Source organism: Xenia sp. Carnegie-2017, unplaced genomic scaffold, assembly GCF_021976095.1.
Source record: "Xenia sp. Carnegie-2017 unplaced genomic scaffold, XeniaSp_v1 HiC_scaffold_21, whole genome shotgun sequence".
Lineage (NCBI taxonomy): Eukaryota > Metazoa > Cnidaria > Anthozoa > Malacalcyonacea > Xeniidae > Xenia > Xenia sp. Carnegie-2017.
The window spans coordinates 3,005,537-3,023,917 of record NW_025813484.1 but is presented as its reverse complement, the minus strand read 5'-3'; the positions used below and the strand labels follow the sequence as shown (position 1 = coordinate 3,023,917).

Sequence of the window (18,381 nt, the reverse complement as noted above, 5' to 3'; positions counted from 1 at the left end):
CACAAGCGACGATAGCAACCCTAGCCTTAGACAACTTCTTTGTCATGGCAAAAGAAGTACTGTGCACTGCAATATTCTGTTCAGTGAGTCGGCGATTTTGAGCATCTCAGGTAATTTGAGTTTGACTGTTATTGACAATATTGAATACCATACAACCTTTTTATGGATGTTACATCAAGTTCTCCGGGAAACGGAGGATTTTCTCAAGTTTACCATTTTGTCATTCATTGGGCAGAAATCAACGAAAAAAAGATGTTTACCGCAAAGTCAATGGTTATGTGTTAAGGACGGGAGAATTATCCACAGAAATTGAGTTGTTCAAAGTTTTTAAGCTCTACTTTCTGCGTAACAGGGTGTATTCTGTAATATTATCATATGTCTCGCGTGATGGCACAATCCCATCTTGGTACAGCTTTGAAGGATATTTTGCAGCGCATTGAGATAGCAGCATTACAAAGGAGACCTTCTGTACGTTAAGTAGAAGGTCTCTATGTATGGAATTCGAAGCTATGGGGTTTCATACATAGTTTCATTCTGACAACTTTTTCGTAGGAGTTTGGCTCTCACGTACCACAATTGATTGCAGTGAGTAAGACCAAACCTGTTAGTGCAGTACTGGAAGCTTACCAATGTGGGCAAAGGCATTTTGGTGAGAACTATGTAAGCAAGGGGCATTCTTTTATTCTACTTTGTCATTTTTCCGTAATCTGGGCCGCATAATCTACGTTATTATGCCATGATTAAATTCATTACTGATTTGAGTTGAATTTTTTATTTTGGCAGGTGCAAGAAATTGTTGAGAAAGGCAGCAATCCTGAGGTATATGGATCTAAGTTACCAGTATTAGACAAAAATGCATTGCCGTATATAATTATATTTATCAAGATTCATTGCATGACTGTTGTGAATGATTTTTTCTGTGGCAATAGTGAACCAGTATTGATCAAAACAAATCACGACAATTCATGTTTTTTAAATAAATTAACTTGAACTCATTAGAATTTCACCTTTCAAAATTCATGACTTTAGATACATCGTGATAAGACTTGTATGCAAAGTTGACAACAACTCCATGATTCAGTTCAGTATTTAACAAGCATATCTGTGCACTATTTTCCCCAAACAATACTTTATAGGGCTCCACTAAAGCTCACATCTTTTTTCTTTTTTGGTGCTGCAGATTCTCAAATTGGAAGACATTAAGTGGCATTTTATTGGTCATCTTCAAAGAAACAAATGTAATAATCTTACAGGTAAAAAATTGTTGCTTATATTAATGTACGTACTTTTATATCAATATACGTACTAGTGTATGAATACATGTGCTTGTATGACCTAGTACATCAACACATGTGCTTATTCATCCATATAGTATTCAAATCTGCATTTGCACTAAATCATATATGTATTTTCTAATTTTCCTTTGACCAGCATGCAACAATTTTTGTTACAATATTTGCTACATTATTGCAACAGTTTTTCAAACATAGCTGTTCCCAACCTCTACATGGTTCAAACTATTGATACAACAAAGCTTGCGACAGCATTGAATAATTCCTGGGAAAAACAAAACAAATCTGTAAAGTTGAAAGTAATGGTGCAAGTGAACACCAGTGGTGAAGAAAGTAAGTGGCAATTTCATGATCTTTGTTACCATGGTTAATGTAGATACAGAAAAGGAATATATAGATGAGCCCCTCCATTGAATTTTTTGTGACAATCTTATTTTGCACATGTGATTACCATAGTGGTACGTAGCTTATAAATTGCTTTTATGACCCTTAAGAACCGTAAAATGTCTTACTGTAGCCAGTAATCTAGTTAAATATAGAACAGCAAGTTGCACAGTAAAGTAGTCCTACTATTAATTCCTTATACTGTGTCCTCGGAGAACTGGATAATGTAGTATAAAAATTAGCATACTGTGGATAAATTAGGAAAATTATTGAATAATTATGAATTTTAATGGATTACAATTAAAAATGTCGTATAACTACCCTCTCTTGTTTGTCTTAAAAGAACAAGATGAACTGTCTTTTATTTCATAGAGACAATGCATTTGTGTTGCTTTCAACTAGTATCGATTTTACCTTATTTTACCTAGATAAGTCAGGATGCCCTCCTGAACAGTGTGTTGATCTGATAAACCACATTTTGAATAATTGCAATGGCTTGGAATTTTCTGGCATCATGACCATTGGTGCTGTAGCTCGTAGCGTACAACAAGGGAACACAAATGAAGATTTTAAGGTGTGTTTAATGTACTTTTACAATGTAGTTTATCTTAGTTAAATCTATTCAACAATGTAGACAAACAAGAAAGTTGCAAAGCATTTTTTTAGCAATAATTTGCATTCTACTGTAGGAGCTTTGAAGCAATGTGTACATAATTTAAGTGGTATTTTGTGTTTACCAGTCACTATTATCTTGCCGAGAAAAGGTGTGTGAAAATCTTGGTCTTTCTGCTGCCGATGTCGAGCTGAGTATGGGTATGTCAGCTGACTTTGAACATGCCGTAAGTGAATTGTCTGTATCTTCTATTTCTAAATTACATCATCTCTGTCTGTTCATTGTGGATATGCTGTAAGCATGTGACTTATGTTGTACATGCAAAATTACATCATGTCTGCATGGTACTGTGGACTTGCCACTAGTGTTAGACCATATTTTCAAAATTACATCATCTCTGTCTGTTGATTGTGGATATGCTGTAAGCATGTGGCTTATGTTGTACATGCAAAATTACATCATCTCAGCATGGTACTGTAGACTTGCCACTAGTGTTAGACCATATTTTCAAAATTACATCATCTCTGTCTGTTGATTGTGGATATGCTGTAAGCATGTGGGTTATGTTATACATGCAAAATTACATCATGTCTGCATGGTACTGTGGACTTGCCACTAGTGTTAGACCATATTTTCAAAATTACATCATCTCTGTCTGTTGATTGTGGATATGCTGTAAGCATGTGGCTTATGTTATACATGCAAAATTACATCATGTCTGCATGGTACTGTGGACTTGCCACTAGTGTTAGACCATATTTTCAAAATTACATCATCTCTGTCTGTTGATTGTGGATATGCTGTAAGCATGTAGCTTATGTTATACATGCAAAATTACATCATGTCTGCATGGTACTGTGGACTTGCCACTAGTGTTAGACCATATTTTCAAAATTACATCATCTCTGTCTGTTGATTGTGGATATGCTGTAAGCATGTGACTTATGTTATACATGCAAAATTACATCATCTCTGCATGGTACTGTGGACTTGCCACTAGTGTTAGACCATATTTTCTAAATTACATCATCTCTGTCTGTTGATTGTGGATATGCTGTAAGCATGTGGCTTATGTTATACATGCAAAATTACATCATCTCTGCATGGTACTGTGGACTTGCCACTAGTGTTAGACCATATTTTCTAAATTACATCATCTCTGTCTGTTGATTGTGGATATGCTGTAAGCATGTGGCTTATGTTATACATGCAAAATTACATCATCTCTGCATGGTACTGTGGACTTGCCACCAGTTTAGACCATATTTTCAAAATTACATCATACCCGCAGACTTTTAACTTACGTACTTCAGGAGTATGGGAATATTCTTATACATATGATGTAAACCATGAAAGAATTCACTTTTTGAGGGTTATCAGATGTCAGCGTTACGTATGTACATGAAACATAATGAACTGTATATATTGTTTTGTCTTGGGACTTCGAAAAACATGTGTTTTTTTTTTAAAAAAAACTCTGACTAAAGAAAAATTCGAAGTGCAAATAAATACTGATCCCAGGCTCTTAAAAATAAACTTCTTAATCTCTTATCTTTCTGTTCTATTCACTACAAACCTCTAACAATATATTTTCTTCTGCGTAAAATACTGTTCAGACTCCATGGTTGCATTGCATCGTAACAATAATGATTTGTAGGGAAATGTTTTACACGAGTGAGTAAAATATATTTGAAGTTTAGAACAAATAAACGAGTTTACAGCATGTCATTGAAATTTAGAAAGATAAACTGCGAATGGGAAATGAATAAATAAATGTCAAATAAGCATTTAGTCGATACGGAAAAAGTAAAACAAAATGTGTGAAGTTAGTTAAAAATGTCGTCTTTAAGAAATAATATTACAAGTACAGAATTATGAACGGTTTCGCCTGTCATCCTGTCGTCCATGATACCACATCCAACTCGCATCGTTCACCTTTACGATTTTTTTTACATTTACACGAGTAGCGCTTTAATGGGTCGTCTGACATACTACAGGTGCCGCCGTCCAAACACGGCTGTGATGTTAGACAGCAGTTTATTGCTGGGAGGCAACTTTCTTCACGTTGTTGGCTGAACTAAAAAAGATACCTGCCTTATTTCATCTGGGCATGTTTGTAGCTAGTTCTGACCAAATTAGAAAGTCTTTTTTTAAATTCTTAATTGTTAATTTGTATTTGCTGTTAGTTTGGTTTTTCGAGGTTTTTCGCTTTGTACACGCCTATCAAAGTGTCTGTGTATATTTGCAATCTTTAGTATGTGGCTGGTCCTTTCTGCCTTTATTCATATATCACCTCCCTTCCTTTTTCAATTCATATGAGGAAGATGTTCAATTTGTCAATTATTTCTCTTATAAAGGTAGACTCATTGCAATCTTTCCTAGCATCATACTAAAACTTACCTGAACTTTTTTCATTGTGAAGTACGAGCATCCAGATTGATTCATCAGATTCCCCACGTCACCTCCAGAGCAGAGTTGACAGTTGTTAGTTTGGCACATTTGAAATGACACACACCGGCATTCACCAAGGCATTCTTGTAAACAATTTGAGACATTTTCTACCCAGGCATTTCGGAAGCATTCTTCGTTTGGCAAAACTTTATTCTGACGCAGTTTTAATTGATAATCTCCGCTCAAGCTAAAAACGCCACGAAGTGAAGTCCACAGGAATAAAATATAGCCAAGCGACTTTGAACTACAAAATATTTTGTAAAAAACGTTTTATCAAAAAGGCAAATGCGACATCGACGCGACAAAAAAATAGTCGGAGAAAATGAAAGGCGTTGCTTAATAACGCAATGTTACATATTACTGCAAAAATTCTACCTACTCTTGGCTATAAAACTTTTTATCGTACAGCTATTAGTGGAGCATTCTCCTGCAAAAACATGACACGATTCCCTGTCGTTTAGTTTTTTACATAATTACATTGTTTGTGCTAGTTCAAGTTATATTATTGAAGTGCCCCCAACTTGTTGGCTGAAAGATGATTCTCTTTGCTTACCTCGTAGTCAAACTCGGCATTTTGTTTACTTTAAACATATGATGGCACGAACTGCTTCCTTAAGGCATTTATGAACAAATGAACTTCGAATGCAATTTAAATGTGAGCAGATGCATTCGCAGCTGCGTGCGAAGAACTAAAAGCTTTGAATGGAGAAAAATGATAAATTAATTAACAAGTACAACAATGTCTTCGTACAATTAATCGTTTATTTTGCGGTGTACATGAAATAAATGAAACGTTGGTTAATTTTTTTTCTTTTATGTATTTTCAGATTGAGATGGGAAGCAGTTATGTCCGAATTGGAAGTTCTATCTTTGGTGCGAGGTAAAAAGCCATCATACCAACAAAACTACAAAAACTTGTAAAAATGTTTTACGTCCTTCGTCGACTGGTGGCATGATAAACATCAAATGAAAATCGTACACACCGAGTCGTTTACGCATTTTAAAGCGTTTCGTCAACGGCGCGTGCGCACAATTTGCGGAGAAAGAGATCAACATCCATAAATGCACGATGGGACATTTGACCGCATTCTCTACAGGTAGCTAATGTAGAGGAGTGTAATACAAAGGAATGCTGTGAAAATGATGCTGAACTATTTTCATTTAATAAAAGATTACTAACTAAAAATTTTTAAGGAAACACTTCTGCGATAATTTTTTAACGCGTACGTTATATGAAACGCTTAGATACAACACGTTACATTATAATTTCCGCGATGAGTCTTGTCGCAGGCCGATGTCTTGTTTCTACTATGATTTGTTCACAATGTGTTAAAAATGCGTACTTCAATTTCTATTATTAATTTGCTTCTATTCATTTCATGTAATAAAATATGATGTTGGAGAGAGTTTCTTTAACCAACGAGAAATCAGGTCGCTTTTCCGGATCCCATTCCCAGCAGCCACGCATGAGACTGTACACACTTTGTGGGCATTTCTCAGGGCGATGCAGTCTCTCTCCCATTTCTAAGAATTGAATAACCTGCTGACCATTGTAACCTTCATAAGGTTTACTTCCGTGCATCAGAGCTTCCCATACGGTTATACCGTACGCCCAAACATCACTTTTTGTACTGAATTTATAGTAGTATATGCACTCGGGCGCATACCATTTGAGCGGCCATTTTCCTGCAGCTTCCGCACGATAGTAGTTGTTCCCAACCCCCATCGCGCGCGACATACCGAAATCACTGATCTTGACAAAATTCACGTCGACAACGAGTACGTTGCGTGCTGCCAAGTCGCGATGAACGAAATGCTTGCTATCTAGGTACTCCATTCCCTCGGAGACTTGAAGCATCAAGACGAGTATCTGACGGACGGTGACCTGCTGCTTATTTTTGCGAAGAAATTTATGGAGTGGACCATTACCCGCTAGCTCCATCACCAACATCATGGTTGCTTCCTTACATATGCCAATCATGCGCACGATGTGTGGATGATCCAATTTTAGCATAATCCGCGCCTCGTGCTCAATCTCTGTCTGTTGTGCCGCAGCGGTCGTCTTGAGTTGCTTGACAGCGACCTCTATTTTTTTGCCATTTGAAAGTTTGTACACGCCCTTCAACACACTGCCAAAATGACCCTGTCCAAGTGTGTTCTCAAGTGTTAAACGGCTAAAATCTAGCTCTTGAATGTCCTTGAATGCGTTGTGGTAGACTGAAGACTTTTTCATTGCTACAGTGTCATAAATAGCTTCTGGTCTCGGACCACTAGGTAACGATGGTAAAGCTCCATTCTTCTCAAACTCTCCAACTGGGCAGGCCTTGCCAAGCTTGCACACCAGACCATCTGATCGATTAAGATAGTATTCAACACATTCCATCAGATTTAGAAACTGTGGACCAGACGGGATGGAAAGCTTGCCGTGACTGTCGGCATTCAAGAGATAATGATATACAACATGCTGAAAGCATAAACCAATAGCAAATGTTCCTAAGGTCCTCTCTCGTTCCCTCACCAGAAATAGTCCATCAGTGCCACCACATTTCTTCAGACGAGTTTCAGCTTCTTGACGAGAGATTACACCGTGAAACCATGACTGCTTAGCATGCAATAGCATTCCCAACATAACTTCAAGAGGAATGTGGTTTTTACCAAGAGATGAACGATCGCCAATTCCAAGTTTACTCATTGCAGCATTTGTGGCCTCTTCGACTTCACTGTAATCAACATTCGTGTAGACCTTCGGTTCAACACCTTCAGGGCGGTTACAGGGCTTGGTTAAAGTGGTGAGAAGGCCACCTTGATTTGCTCTATGATAATCTATAAGCTCAACAGGACTTAAAAAACTTGGACCATCTTCAATGCCATACTTGCCATTTGTATGATGCTGGATGTAATAATGATACACACTATTTTGATAACATAAGGAAAGGGCAAAGCTTTGTGCTTCGGTCGGTCGTTTACGTAGTAGAAACATGCCATCTTCCATACCACATTCGCGTAAATAGCGCTCAGCATCAAGTCTCGAAATTCTGCCATAAAAATACGGCTGTCGTACTGGGTCATCCATTGCTGTTTCGACCTTATTTCAATATTGAAACACAAAAGAATTATGTTTAAAGGTAATATGAAACATCACAGGCTAATTACTTTATTCTGGAAATTGGTCATCACCCGAACTGAATAACATTTTGCAACAATCGTGTACATTTATACAACGTTAACATATAGTTAATTTCACGACAATTTTCAAGTGTTGTATTAAATTGTACATTTCAATCAAATAAAACAAACAGATGTATATGGTACAGCCAAATTCAAAACACTAGAACTTAAAATCTTTGTGAAAGTTTCAAGAAATGACCTCATCTAAACCAAACACAAACATGTCGCAATTACTGTCATTTTAAATCTAAACACGAACATCAATCATTTTTCACTTTTCTTCAGGATGTGAGGGAACACTTACCCACACAGGAATCAAATCATTCCCCCAAAACTAGAAACGCAGAAGTTAAATTTTTGTTGTTTCAGCGCGTAGAAATTTGTTTCTATTCGTCATTGAGCGATAGAAAAAATTCACAAATAGAAACATTACAAATAGTGCACTTCCTTCTTCTTGCTGTGCTATTTGGTTTTGAGTTAACACGTGACCTACGGAAAAACATAATGTGGGGATTGGGGTGAGCCACTGATCTGATAATAAAAGTCAAACCAAGTCAAAGTCACAGAATAGATAACGAAGTATTATACAACAGTCAGCCAAAATGGTTTTGGAATCGACAATAATTTGGTAAGTTTTGATCGTATAGTGTGAAGATTCCTTCCTCAATGTTGTACAGTGCTGTATTATTTGTTAAGCATTTGAATTAAATGATTTTTCAGCGTGGATAACAGCGAGTACATGAGAAATGGCGATTTTTTACCGACGAGAATTCAAGCCCAACAAGATGCTGTGAATTTAGTTTGCCGCTCAAAAGCTCGCGAAAATCCCGAGAACAATGTTGGATTAATGACTTTAGCCAGGTAGCGTATACAGTGTATAAATTTTGGTCAAATATGAGTAAAAAACCAATGGATTATTTTTGACAAAACGAAAAGCAAACTCAAGGGACTGGGTTTGATCAATGATCGATGATGACGTCATTAAAAAAGCCTTAAAAAACGTTTGAACGTTAACTGCACCGTAATAAATATGTTTACATATTTAGTCTAGAGGTCCTGGTAACTTTGACGACAGATGTTGGCAAAGTGTTATCAACCTTGCACAGTGTTCGACCTAAGGGTGATATAAACATGGTCACCGGAATCAGAATTGCTCATGTGAGTTCTGTGATTTTGCTAACATAACTCAACTCAAATATCTTCTTTTTTCATTTAATTTTAATTATATGTCCACTCTTGAACATAGCTAGCATTGAAACATCGTCAAAGTAAAAATCATCGTATGAGAATTGTTGCATTTGTTGGCAGCCCTTTGATAAACGATGAGAAAGAGGTAATCCTTGTCCGTAATCTGTAATCTGTAATCTTAATCTGTAATCTTTGGATTGTGTCAACTTTGCTGAGCAAAGGTCGATGTGAAATATTAAGGTTCATATCTCTCATTTTCAGCTTGTAAAATTGGCAAAAAGGTTGAAAAAGGAAAAAGTCAGTGTTGATGTAGTGAACTTTGGAGAGGAGGTTTTCAATATTTCTTTTTACTTTGTGATATTAAATGTTTCTACATGGATACTAGGGTATGAAAATATAGTATCCCTAATTATAATTTAGTATGCCAAATTATATTCTAGCATCCCAAATGATAATTTAGTATGCCAAATTATAATCCAGTATCAAAATTGTAATTTAGTATGCCAAATTATAATCTAGTATCCCAAATTATAATTTAGTATGCCAAATTTGAAGAGTATGTTATCGTATTTCATAAGCGTTATCAAGACAATGAGAATAATGATTACATGCTTGTTATTTGAATAACTTTGCATTGAGCTTTTTTGATGGCTTTAAGCAAAATCAAACGTTCCGTTTGGCAATGAATCTAACAAAAATTCCATTGTGTTATGTTTTGCTGAATAATATGCAATGGGTTGTTCTGTGAAGGTTGAAGCTTGACAAATAAAAACCACACTTGAAAATCATGCAACAAACTAAAAAAGTTATTCTTTTGACAAGCATTTTGTCAGGATCCAATTTGTATGAATGTTAAAATACAATTTTCTAGCATTCCATATAGATAGTAAGTCTGTTATATTTAATATCCGAAAGTCAAATCTGGCATCCTGTGGATATTGGATACCACAAATTTCGAGCCCTGTCGGATAACAAGAACTTTAACACCTTACCGTACGTTACTACATGACCATACGTTACTACATGACCATACGTTACTACATGACCATACGTTACTACATGACCATACGTTACTACATGACCATACGTTACTACATGACCATATACGTTACTACATGACCATACGTTACTACATGACCATACGTTACTACGACCATACGTTACCATGACCATTCCATTACCATGACCATTCCATTCCATGACCATTATTCACGACCATACCTTATTCCATTCCATTACCATTCCTACGACCATTCCATTCCTTCCATTCCATTCCATGTTCCATTCCATACCATTCCATTCCATTCCTTCATACGTTCCATTACCACGACCATACGTTACCATTCCATTACGTTACCATTCCATACGACCATCCATTTACCACGACCCGCGTTACTACATGACCATACGTTACTGCACGAACATACGTTACTACACGACCATACGTTACTACATGACCATGCTCCCTGCGCATACTGCTATGTTTCTTAGATTACAATTTGTTCTAGTACACATTCTGGCTGGCGTAAAATCTGTTCTATTTTCACGTAGGAATCCAATACTTCATCATTGACATCTTTCATTAATACCGTTAATGGTAAAGATGGCACCTCCAGTCATCTTGTGACTGTTCCACCGGGTCCAATTTTGGCCGACGCTCTTATATCCTCCGCCATTGTTGCTGGTCAAGATGGAAATCCTTCTGGCTCTAGCGATGGCCTCTTTGATCCTTCAAATGATCCAGACTTAGCGCTGGTTAGATTCAATGCTTATTTCGCTCGTAGCATGTGTCAGATTTGCGCGCATCAAGCTTGAATTCTACATAATATAAATCCTAACACGGTTTTTACATGCACATGAAAAAAACATTTGAATTGGACGAGATTTGAACTCGCACCTTTTAGGATTTGTATTATGTATAAGCTTGAATTCGTTTCTTGTAAATAAAACATCACGTCAGCTTGTGCAACAGCGGTCAAGCTGAGGCACATCGTCTTTCTGACCTTTCAAATCAATTGATCCTCACAAATTACAAAAAATTAGCGAAAAATGACCGAGAGAACACCACAAAAGCTGACCTTGTATTATTATTTTGTCCCGTTTGTGTATCGTAAAGAGAAACTTTTAATTTCACTTAGGCGATCCGTGTGTCTTTGGAAGAACAACGACAGCGTCAAGAAGAAGTAAACCAGAACGCAGAGACGCCAAGTGTCAAAGATGCTCCTTCAGCAGAAATACCGGACAACGAGGAAGCACTATTACAGCAAGCACTAAGAATGTCCGGAGCGATGTCGACTGCCTCTGGAGATTCCACTCCCTTTCCAGACGATGTTAGGTTAGAGGTTACCTATATTGGCACAACTCACTAAATAGCTTCACGATGGTTCTTTTGTCGTGGTTACTTCGTGATTATAGACCTTGGTCATGTGATGTGTGTGTTTTAGTTCGTAGGTTATGACTTGTCTTGCATCGTGGGGATGAGCTTGATTTTTAATTAGAATTTCACAAATCTTACTCAAACTTAGTATTTCAGTTCATATGAAAGTAAATACAGACAACTCCAAGAATTTCACAAATCTTACTCAAACTTAGTATTTCAGTTCATATGAAAGTAAATACAGACAACTCCGAGAATTTCATAAATCTTACTCAAACTTAGTGTTTCAGTTCATATAGAAGTAAATACAGACAACTCCAAGAATTTCACAAATCTTACTCAAACTTAGTGTTTCAGTTCATATGAAAGTAAATACAGACCACTCCAAGAATTTCACAAATCTTACTCAAACTTAGTGTTTCAGTTCATATGAAAGTAAATACAGACCACTCCAAGAATTTCACAAATCTTACTCAAACTTAGTGTTTCAGTTCATATGAAAGCAAATAAAGACCACTCCAAGAATTTCACAAATCTTACTCAAACTTAGTGTTTCAGTTCATATAAAAGTAAATACAGACAACTCCAGGAATTTCACAAATCTTACTCAAACTTAGTGTTTCAGCTCATATGAAAGTAAATACAGACAACTCCAAGAATTTCACAAATCTTACTCAAACTTAGTGTTTCAGTTCATATGAAAGTAAACACAGACCACTCCAAGAATTCGTAGCAAAAATAGTCCATTTCCAGAGTACGACTCACCCGTTTCTTGTGAAGTGATTGTTCGCTTCAACAAGATCGTTATCACGAATTTGAGAAGCAATTTCAACTTCAATTTTTAGCATGATGTCTGAGGCCGATCAGATAGCGTATGCCATCAAGATGTCCTTACAAGGAGACGATACAACGAGCGAAGCTGAGACAGGAGAGGCGAACTCCTCGAGAGAAACGACACCAATGGATACTGATGTGGCACCTTCAAGTATTGTTAGTTTTTCGTCGTTATTATTACTTTATTTTTTATATTGTATGGTTGTATGACATGAATGATGATCATTTTGGATCTTCAGGGCGACGATATGCAGGACTTCAGTGAGGAAATGGCCGATCCCGAGTTCCTGCATTCCGTGCTTGGTTCTCTCCCAAATGTTGATCCCAATAGTGAAGCTGTGAGAGCTGCTATAGGACAAGCTACACAACAAAGTTCTAACAAAACAGGTTACTATTTGACACAAAAGACATCATAGCAAGAAATTTCATTTTGCTTTTTCGCGATTTTACACCATTTTTCGCTATTTAATTTTGTTATCTTATGTAGATTCCAAAAAGACAGACGAGCCCATGGAAGAGGACTCTAATAATAAATAAATAAAACATCATTTGACCAATTAATAACGTTTACTTTTTCATTTATTAAAAAATTAACGTATCAAAACTTGTGTTAGTTTCTCGTCAAGGTATATAAATGATGACATTAATGAGTTGCATTTCTAGTGTTAAAGTTTCACAGCTATTTTCATTAAATACGTTTAGCAAACACGACGTGTCGTCATGTCTGAAAAATGACATAGACTCATCCATACATGGGCATATCACGCCATTACGTTATTTTCACGACGTCTTTGATGGTACGTCGTGTTTGCTAAGTTTTTCCATGTCATGAACTTTGCACACTAGAAAAAACTGCAACAGTTGCATGTTTCTAGATTCTTAAACCCAACATCTTTAAGTAGAACAAGTTGTACTGTGTTTTTTTGATGTATTCTTTGATTTTGATCTCCAGTGAATTTCAAGATTGCTTTTTGCCAGAAAATAAAAAGCATGAAATTAAAGCGTAAATAAAGTTCGCCTCGTGTAATAAGAGCACATAAGAGCAACATCGTTGATATAAATCTCCAAAGACTCGTCATTGGCATTGACCAATCAGATCAGGCGAACTGAAGAACCGCATAAAACCAGTCATGCGCAAAGTACAATGCGACATTTTAATTGCTGACACTTCGATTGTGGGGCGTTGGGAATTTTGTTTGAATCTCAGTAAACGAGTGTATACATTTACGTTGCTTGGATTTTTGAATATTCATCGATAATGCCAGAGCCGACACGAACTGGTGGACAACGCTTGACCGAAATGAAATCGAGGCGATACTCGGAACCCTCGATGGGGAGACGAAGCGTCCGTCGTCCTGAGGAAATACAACGTGATGTACGAGGTTTGAAGCTTCGCCAAAAAGTTTCTCTCGTTTTACAGGATGACTACCTTCGACATGAACTTGAAGATACGGTGCGTAGACACAGCGAAGAAGGCGATGAGCTTGCTTCTGTGAGAACGTATCAGGACTTTCTTGTCCCTATGAGCAACTATTATACAGCTGGCCATGGTATCTCAGTCGTTCATCCCATTAACGACATCCGTGGTACAGAAACGCTGAATTACACAAAGAGCGAACGTATTCTTCGCTGTAAGCTTGCTTCAGCTTACCGTCTAATAGATCATTTTGGCTGGACGGAAAGTATATACAATCACTGCACGGTTAGTGAGCGATGTTTTGATCGTTGACCTGTTACTTGAAAATTTGTTTGCACACCTTGGCCGTAATACAATGATCTCATATTTTTTTGTACGTTCAGTATAAGTGACTGTTGTTAAATCGTGAGAGTAACTGTGCACATGAACAATTATGATGTACGAAAATGTATACGTTTTGATATTTCTAGGTTCGCTGTGCCGGTGAGCGTGGACAAGGTGAGAGTTTTTTGATCAATCCGTTTGGCTTGCTTTATCACGAAATTACTGCCTCTAGCCTCGTGAAAATCGACGCTGATGGCAACACTCTCGATCCTGGTAGTACGAACTGCGGAGTGAATAAAGCTGGTTTTGTCATACACTCAGCGATTCATCAAAGCAGAAAAGACGCTAAATGTGTTATTCATATTCACGATCCTGCCACGGTTGCCGTAAGTATGATGCATTTTCTCATTAATTTTGCAAAGCTTTGAGATGTCCAACGGCTCGGGTCACCGTTTCGCGACTAAAGCGACTTTCATCAAATTTACGTACGTACTTTAACCAAAAAACTCGTTTGTTTTCCATCAAAAGCCCAGTCACATGCTTATTAAATTAGTGGATGATTTGCAACAAAATTATGCAATGGAATGTTCAGGAATGCACCCATCTACTCGCCAAACACTACGTTTTGGCGGAAATAAGCACTTTATAATGTATTTGGTGGAAATAAGCACTTTATAATGTCGACAGTACCCTTTTTTTTTGCTGGCGGTTCTTTAGCTTGAAGAATGTGACAAAAAATACCATTGCGTTAGGTATATTTTATACATATGGCAGTCATCAAGCGTCGCATAAATTTCTAGAGTGCTGAATTTTTTTATTTTTTTTGTTGTATTGTTTATGTAAGGCTTGTTGCTTTTCAAGAATTGTTTGTATGTGAATAACGACTTTGAATTGTCTTTGGATTGCTTCAAGAGCGAATTAAAATGAAGGTTATTCCATCCCGACTCGCCATCTCGTAAATTTTTCAAGCCAAATTTACTTTACTTTTTCAAGGCATTCACCGAAAATATTGCTAATAGTTCTGCATTATAAATGTCGTAATGTTTGTTTATGATGTTTTATATTCGTTTAAATTCAAACATATACTTGTGACGTCACGTTACTTTAAAATAGAACCACTTCAATAAATTGTTGATATTGGCGGCGGATATATTTGTGGCCATTTTTCACTTTTTCTTTCTTAATTATTCATTATTAGCAATGATTAATATTTAATGACGTGTCGACGTTTATCATCACGAAACGTTTTCATTCACCCTATATTTTTTAATGATTTTTAGCAAGTATGTACTTGCTCTATATGTAAGACTTGCCTGATTGTGCAGATATTGGACGAGACATGTGATTTATAACAAATACTTTCTATATCATTTTGTTCATCCAAAACATGTCAAAGACAAGAATTTTGAAATTTTTGCCTTGGAGTTGGCGATGATAAAACATGAAGTTGGTGTTTTTTTTTGTGTAGTAACTCATTTGTAGTTGCTTTCAATTGGTTTGTCTAAATTAATTCATATATGACTTGAACATATTTTTTTATGTTGTAACAGGTTGCATCAATGAAGCAAGGCCTATTGCCTCTGTCAATGAATTCTGCAATAGTAATGACATTTTTTCTATACTGATTTCTTTGTGGAACTCTCACCAATTCCATGAAAATTAGCTAATCCTTTTATTTTATGAAATCCTTCTTAGCTTGGTCCAGTCACATATCATGATTTTGAAGGAGTCACAGTTAATCTTGCAGAAAGAGAGACCATTCAAAAAAATTTCACTGAAGATTCCAAGGTGAGGTGATAATTTTTTGTAATAATTCACATGATTTTATTTTCGCCCATTTATATTTATTTTTTCATTTAAGGTGTTGTTTCTTCGAAACCATGGAGTAGTGTGTGTTGGTGAAACAGTCGAGGAAGCCTTTATGCTTACGTTTTATGTGGTAAAAGCATGCGATATTCAGGTTTGTTTCAATTCATATTTCTTTTCAAACCACATTCAATATTTTTGTATGAAAAGGAGACATTTCAACTAAAAAAAATGCTGATTATTTTGTTCGAAAGTGTTGACACACTCTTAGGTTTCAATTTTTTTTAGGTGAAAGCAATGGTTGCTGGCATGGATAATCTGATAATACTTAGCAATGATGTTTCAAAACAAGTTTATGAAAATCAAGACGTGGATACTAAGAAGTCAAATGCAACCGAGTACAAAATTGGAATGAAAGAGTTTGAAGCTTGGATGAGAATGTTGGATGCCCAAGTAAGTAAATTTTTTCTTTGGTTGGGCTTAAATCTTAAGTCGTAATGAAAACTGTAGTACCAGTATCAAAAAAGAAGCTCTTTGTATACATTAGGGTCACAAAACTGGATATATTTATCACCAACCAGACATATACAACAGAGCAGTTCAACAACCAAAATCAGAAGCTCGTTCCCCTGCAACTATGACATCTTATCGTTATGATATACTTCATGGTGACAAACTGGGTACGCCTGCTGGTAGACCAGTTAGGTCACAAGCCAAAGGGAATACTTACAAGAATCGCGCCAAGTGGTTGAATTCTCCTGTGAAAGGCACTCAATATAAAAAGGAATTAATAATTGATTCTCATACCGAACCTGCCATATTGAAAGATAGCAAACCTGAAAAAGAAATAGTTGTGAAAATTATGGAGGTTAGTATTATATTCCCCTCCCCATTACTTCTTTGAGTGTCCTCCTCCCATATGTTTCATCAAGTGTATCCCCTCTCACCAACATTTCATCAAGTGTATCCCTCTACCCAATATTTCATCAAGTGTACCCCTCTACCCAATATTTCATCAAGTGTACCCCTCTACCCAATGTTTCATGAAGTTCCTCAACGCCAACAATAATTCACCTAATGTCAGCCACTGCTCACAGATCTACATAAAAGTACAGTCTCTTTGACATGCATGTTTTGTCAAGAAAACATACTCAATTTGTTATTTATAAAACGGAAATACAGATGAAATGCTATGCAAAAATACCATAAATTTTTTTGTTATGTTAAGGAGTCGCGAAAGCCAGATGTTGACAACAATATCGTTCAAGAAACGATTACAGCAAGCAAGCCTGCAAAACAAGTTATGAGTGAGGTTCCATTAGATAGCGTTTTCAATGATGAACCATCGAATGATGCGAATAGTTTCTTCGAGAAAGGCTCCAATGGTGGGGAAACTAAGGAAGAAAAGCCTTTAGTCACAACAACGTCCACAAAAAGCACTAAAGTTGTGACTACCAGTCGTACTGTGGTTAAAAATGACGGCGAACCCGTGACAACTACTGTTGAGAAAAAAGTTATTGTGAATGGTGAAGAGCAAACTAGTGAGAAGAATTTACTCTCTCCTCCTTCCAACGATGTCGATGTCGACGACAAGGAAGATGTCAGCGAAGAAGGTAAGGTTATAAGGCTACCTTGAATTTATTCATGTGAATTTAACAAGATGTAGAACGGTGCTATTTTATTGTCTCGTTTCACTAAGGTGCTGCTGATAAAGAAGAGAATGAAAGCTCCGGTGGAAAGACGCGCGAAAAAGTGAAAAAGAAGAGAAGCTTTAAGAAGTCGTTCCAAGGAATAATTCATAGGAAGAGCAGGGCAGAGAAAGATGAGTAAGCGAAGTGGACTTCATTCCTTAATTCATGTATCTTTGCATCAGATTTTGACAGCATCTATTGTTGGCGGTGCTAACTGAGAGTATTTCTATCACTAGAGGAAAATATTTTGCCTATAATTTGTTTCTTTTAAGAATAATCTGAGATTCGTCGTTGATTTCTCGATTGAAATAAACAGTAGGTTAGGTCTTTTCAGATTCTTAGAGATATGAGTAGTTACTTACAGATTGGTAGTGATTTAAGAATATACAAAGAAAGTGTAGCAAACGCTGTCTTTATTGTCAAGTATGGTAGATAAACCACTAAATCTATGAAAAAACTAAGTATTTTGGCCGAGTTGTCTTAATGCAGTCTCACTTTAAAAATGACTGCGCGTAAATTGTACATGCACAATGTGTTTTTAAGTAATCTATCTGGTGTTGATTGTGAAATAAATCATTGAACTGTATTTGATTGAGTCCACAATGCCGGAAGAAGAAAGATATTTCTTCTCATGAAAGATGATCAAGTCTATTGAAGAGGTAGGATTACTTTGATAATACTTTAAGCAATTGTTCAACGTGAAAGATTTTGACCCAGGAGGAGAGTGAAATGTTTGTAGATGTATAATGTCCAAGTTAGTAGAGTCTCGAGATTGATTGTTGGTGTTAGTGATGACTAATCTTTCGTGTTCATTAAACAGTTCATTGCACACTTGT

At 36.6% G+C, this 18,381-nt stretch overlaps 5 protein-coding genes across 5 annotated transcripts; 3 read left to right on the top strand and 2 right to left on the bottom strand.

Annotated features, from left to right (window-relative positions):
* The first annotated feature begins 190 nt into the window (after window positions 1–190).
* LOC124443758 (pyridoxal phosphate homeostasis protein-like) lies at window positions 191–5,926 on the top strand. The gene is made up of 8 exons (XM_046994278.1): window positions 191–468; window positions 553–660; window positions 784–819; window positions 1,181–1,253; window positions 1,491–1,625; window positions 2,105–2,250; window positions 2,417–2,515; window positions 5,568–5,926. Exons 1-8 carry the CDS (start codon window positions 376–378, stop codon window positions 5,622–5,624), a joined length of 747 nt encoding a protein of 248 aa, XP_046850234.1. The 5' UTR covers window positions 191–375; the 3' UTR covers window positions 5,625–5,926.
* Window positions 3,954–5,378, bottom strand: LOC124443761 (neurogenic locus Notch protein-like). Its single transcript, XM_046994281.1, has 3 exons — window positions 5,294–5,378; window positions 4,690–4,984; window positions 3,954–4,366 (listed from the first exon to the last, which is right to left on the bottom strand). The coding sequence occupies exons 1-3, from the start codon at window positions 5,329–5,331 to the stop codon at window positions 4,181–4,183; spliced, it is 519 nt and encodes a 172-aa protein (XP_046850237.1). The 5' UTR covers window positions 5,332–5,378; the 3' UTR covers window positions 3,954–4,180.
* Window positions 5,882–8,379, bottom strand: LOC124443747 (tyrosine-protein kinase ZAP-70-like). The gene is made up of 2 exons (XM_046994263.1): window positions 8,213–8,379; window positions 5,882–7,825 (listed from the first exon to the last, which is right to left on the bottom strand). The coding sequence occupies exon 2, from the start codon at window positions 7,811–7,813 to the stop codon at window positions 6,113–6,115; it is 1,701 nt and encodes a 566-aa protein (XP_046850219.1). The 5' UTR covers window positions 7,814–7,825; window positions 8,213–8,379; the 3' UTR covers window positions 5,882–6,112.
* A 58-nt stretch (window positions 8,380–8,437) lies between these two features.
* On the top strand, window positions 8,438–12,911 carry LOC124443854 (26S proteasome non-ATPase regulatory subunit 4-like). The gene is made up of 10 exons (XM_046994394.1): window positions 8,438–8,536; window positions 8,629–8,769; window positions 8,955–9,066; window positions 9,155–9,241; window positions 9,358–9,426; window positions 10,648–10,851; window positions 11,235–11,431; window positions 12,319–12,463; window positions 12,547–12,694; window positions 12,795–12,911. The coding sequence occupies exons 1-10, from the start codon at window positions 8,511–8,513 to the stop codon at window positions 12,842–12,844; spliced, it is 1,179 nt and encodes a 392-aa protein (XP_046850350.1). The 5' UTR covers window positions 8,438–8,510; the 3' UTR covers window positions 12,845–12,911.
* A 537-nt stretch (window positions 12,912–13,448) lies between these two features.
* LOC124443852 (alpha-adducin-like) lies at window positions 13,449–18,131 on the top strand. The gene is made up of 9 exons (XM_046994393.1): window positions 13,449–14,009; window positions 14,195–14,434; window positions 15,599–15,649; window positions 15,744–15,836; window positions 15,910–16,008; window positions 16,143–16,307; window positions 16,402–16,722; window positions 17,083–17,467; window positions 17,554–18,131. The coding sequence occupies exons 1-9, from the start codon at window positions 13,566–13,568 to the stop codon at window positions 17,682–17,684; spliced, it is 1,929 nt and encodes a 642-aa protein (XP_046850349.1). The 5' UTR covers window positions 13,449–13,565; the 3' UTR covers window positions 17,685–18,131.
* The last annotated feature ends 250 nt before the right edge of the window (window positions 18,132–18,381 follow it).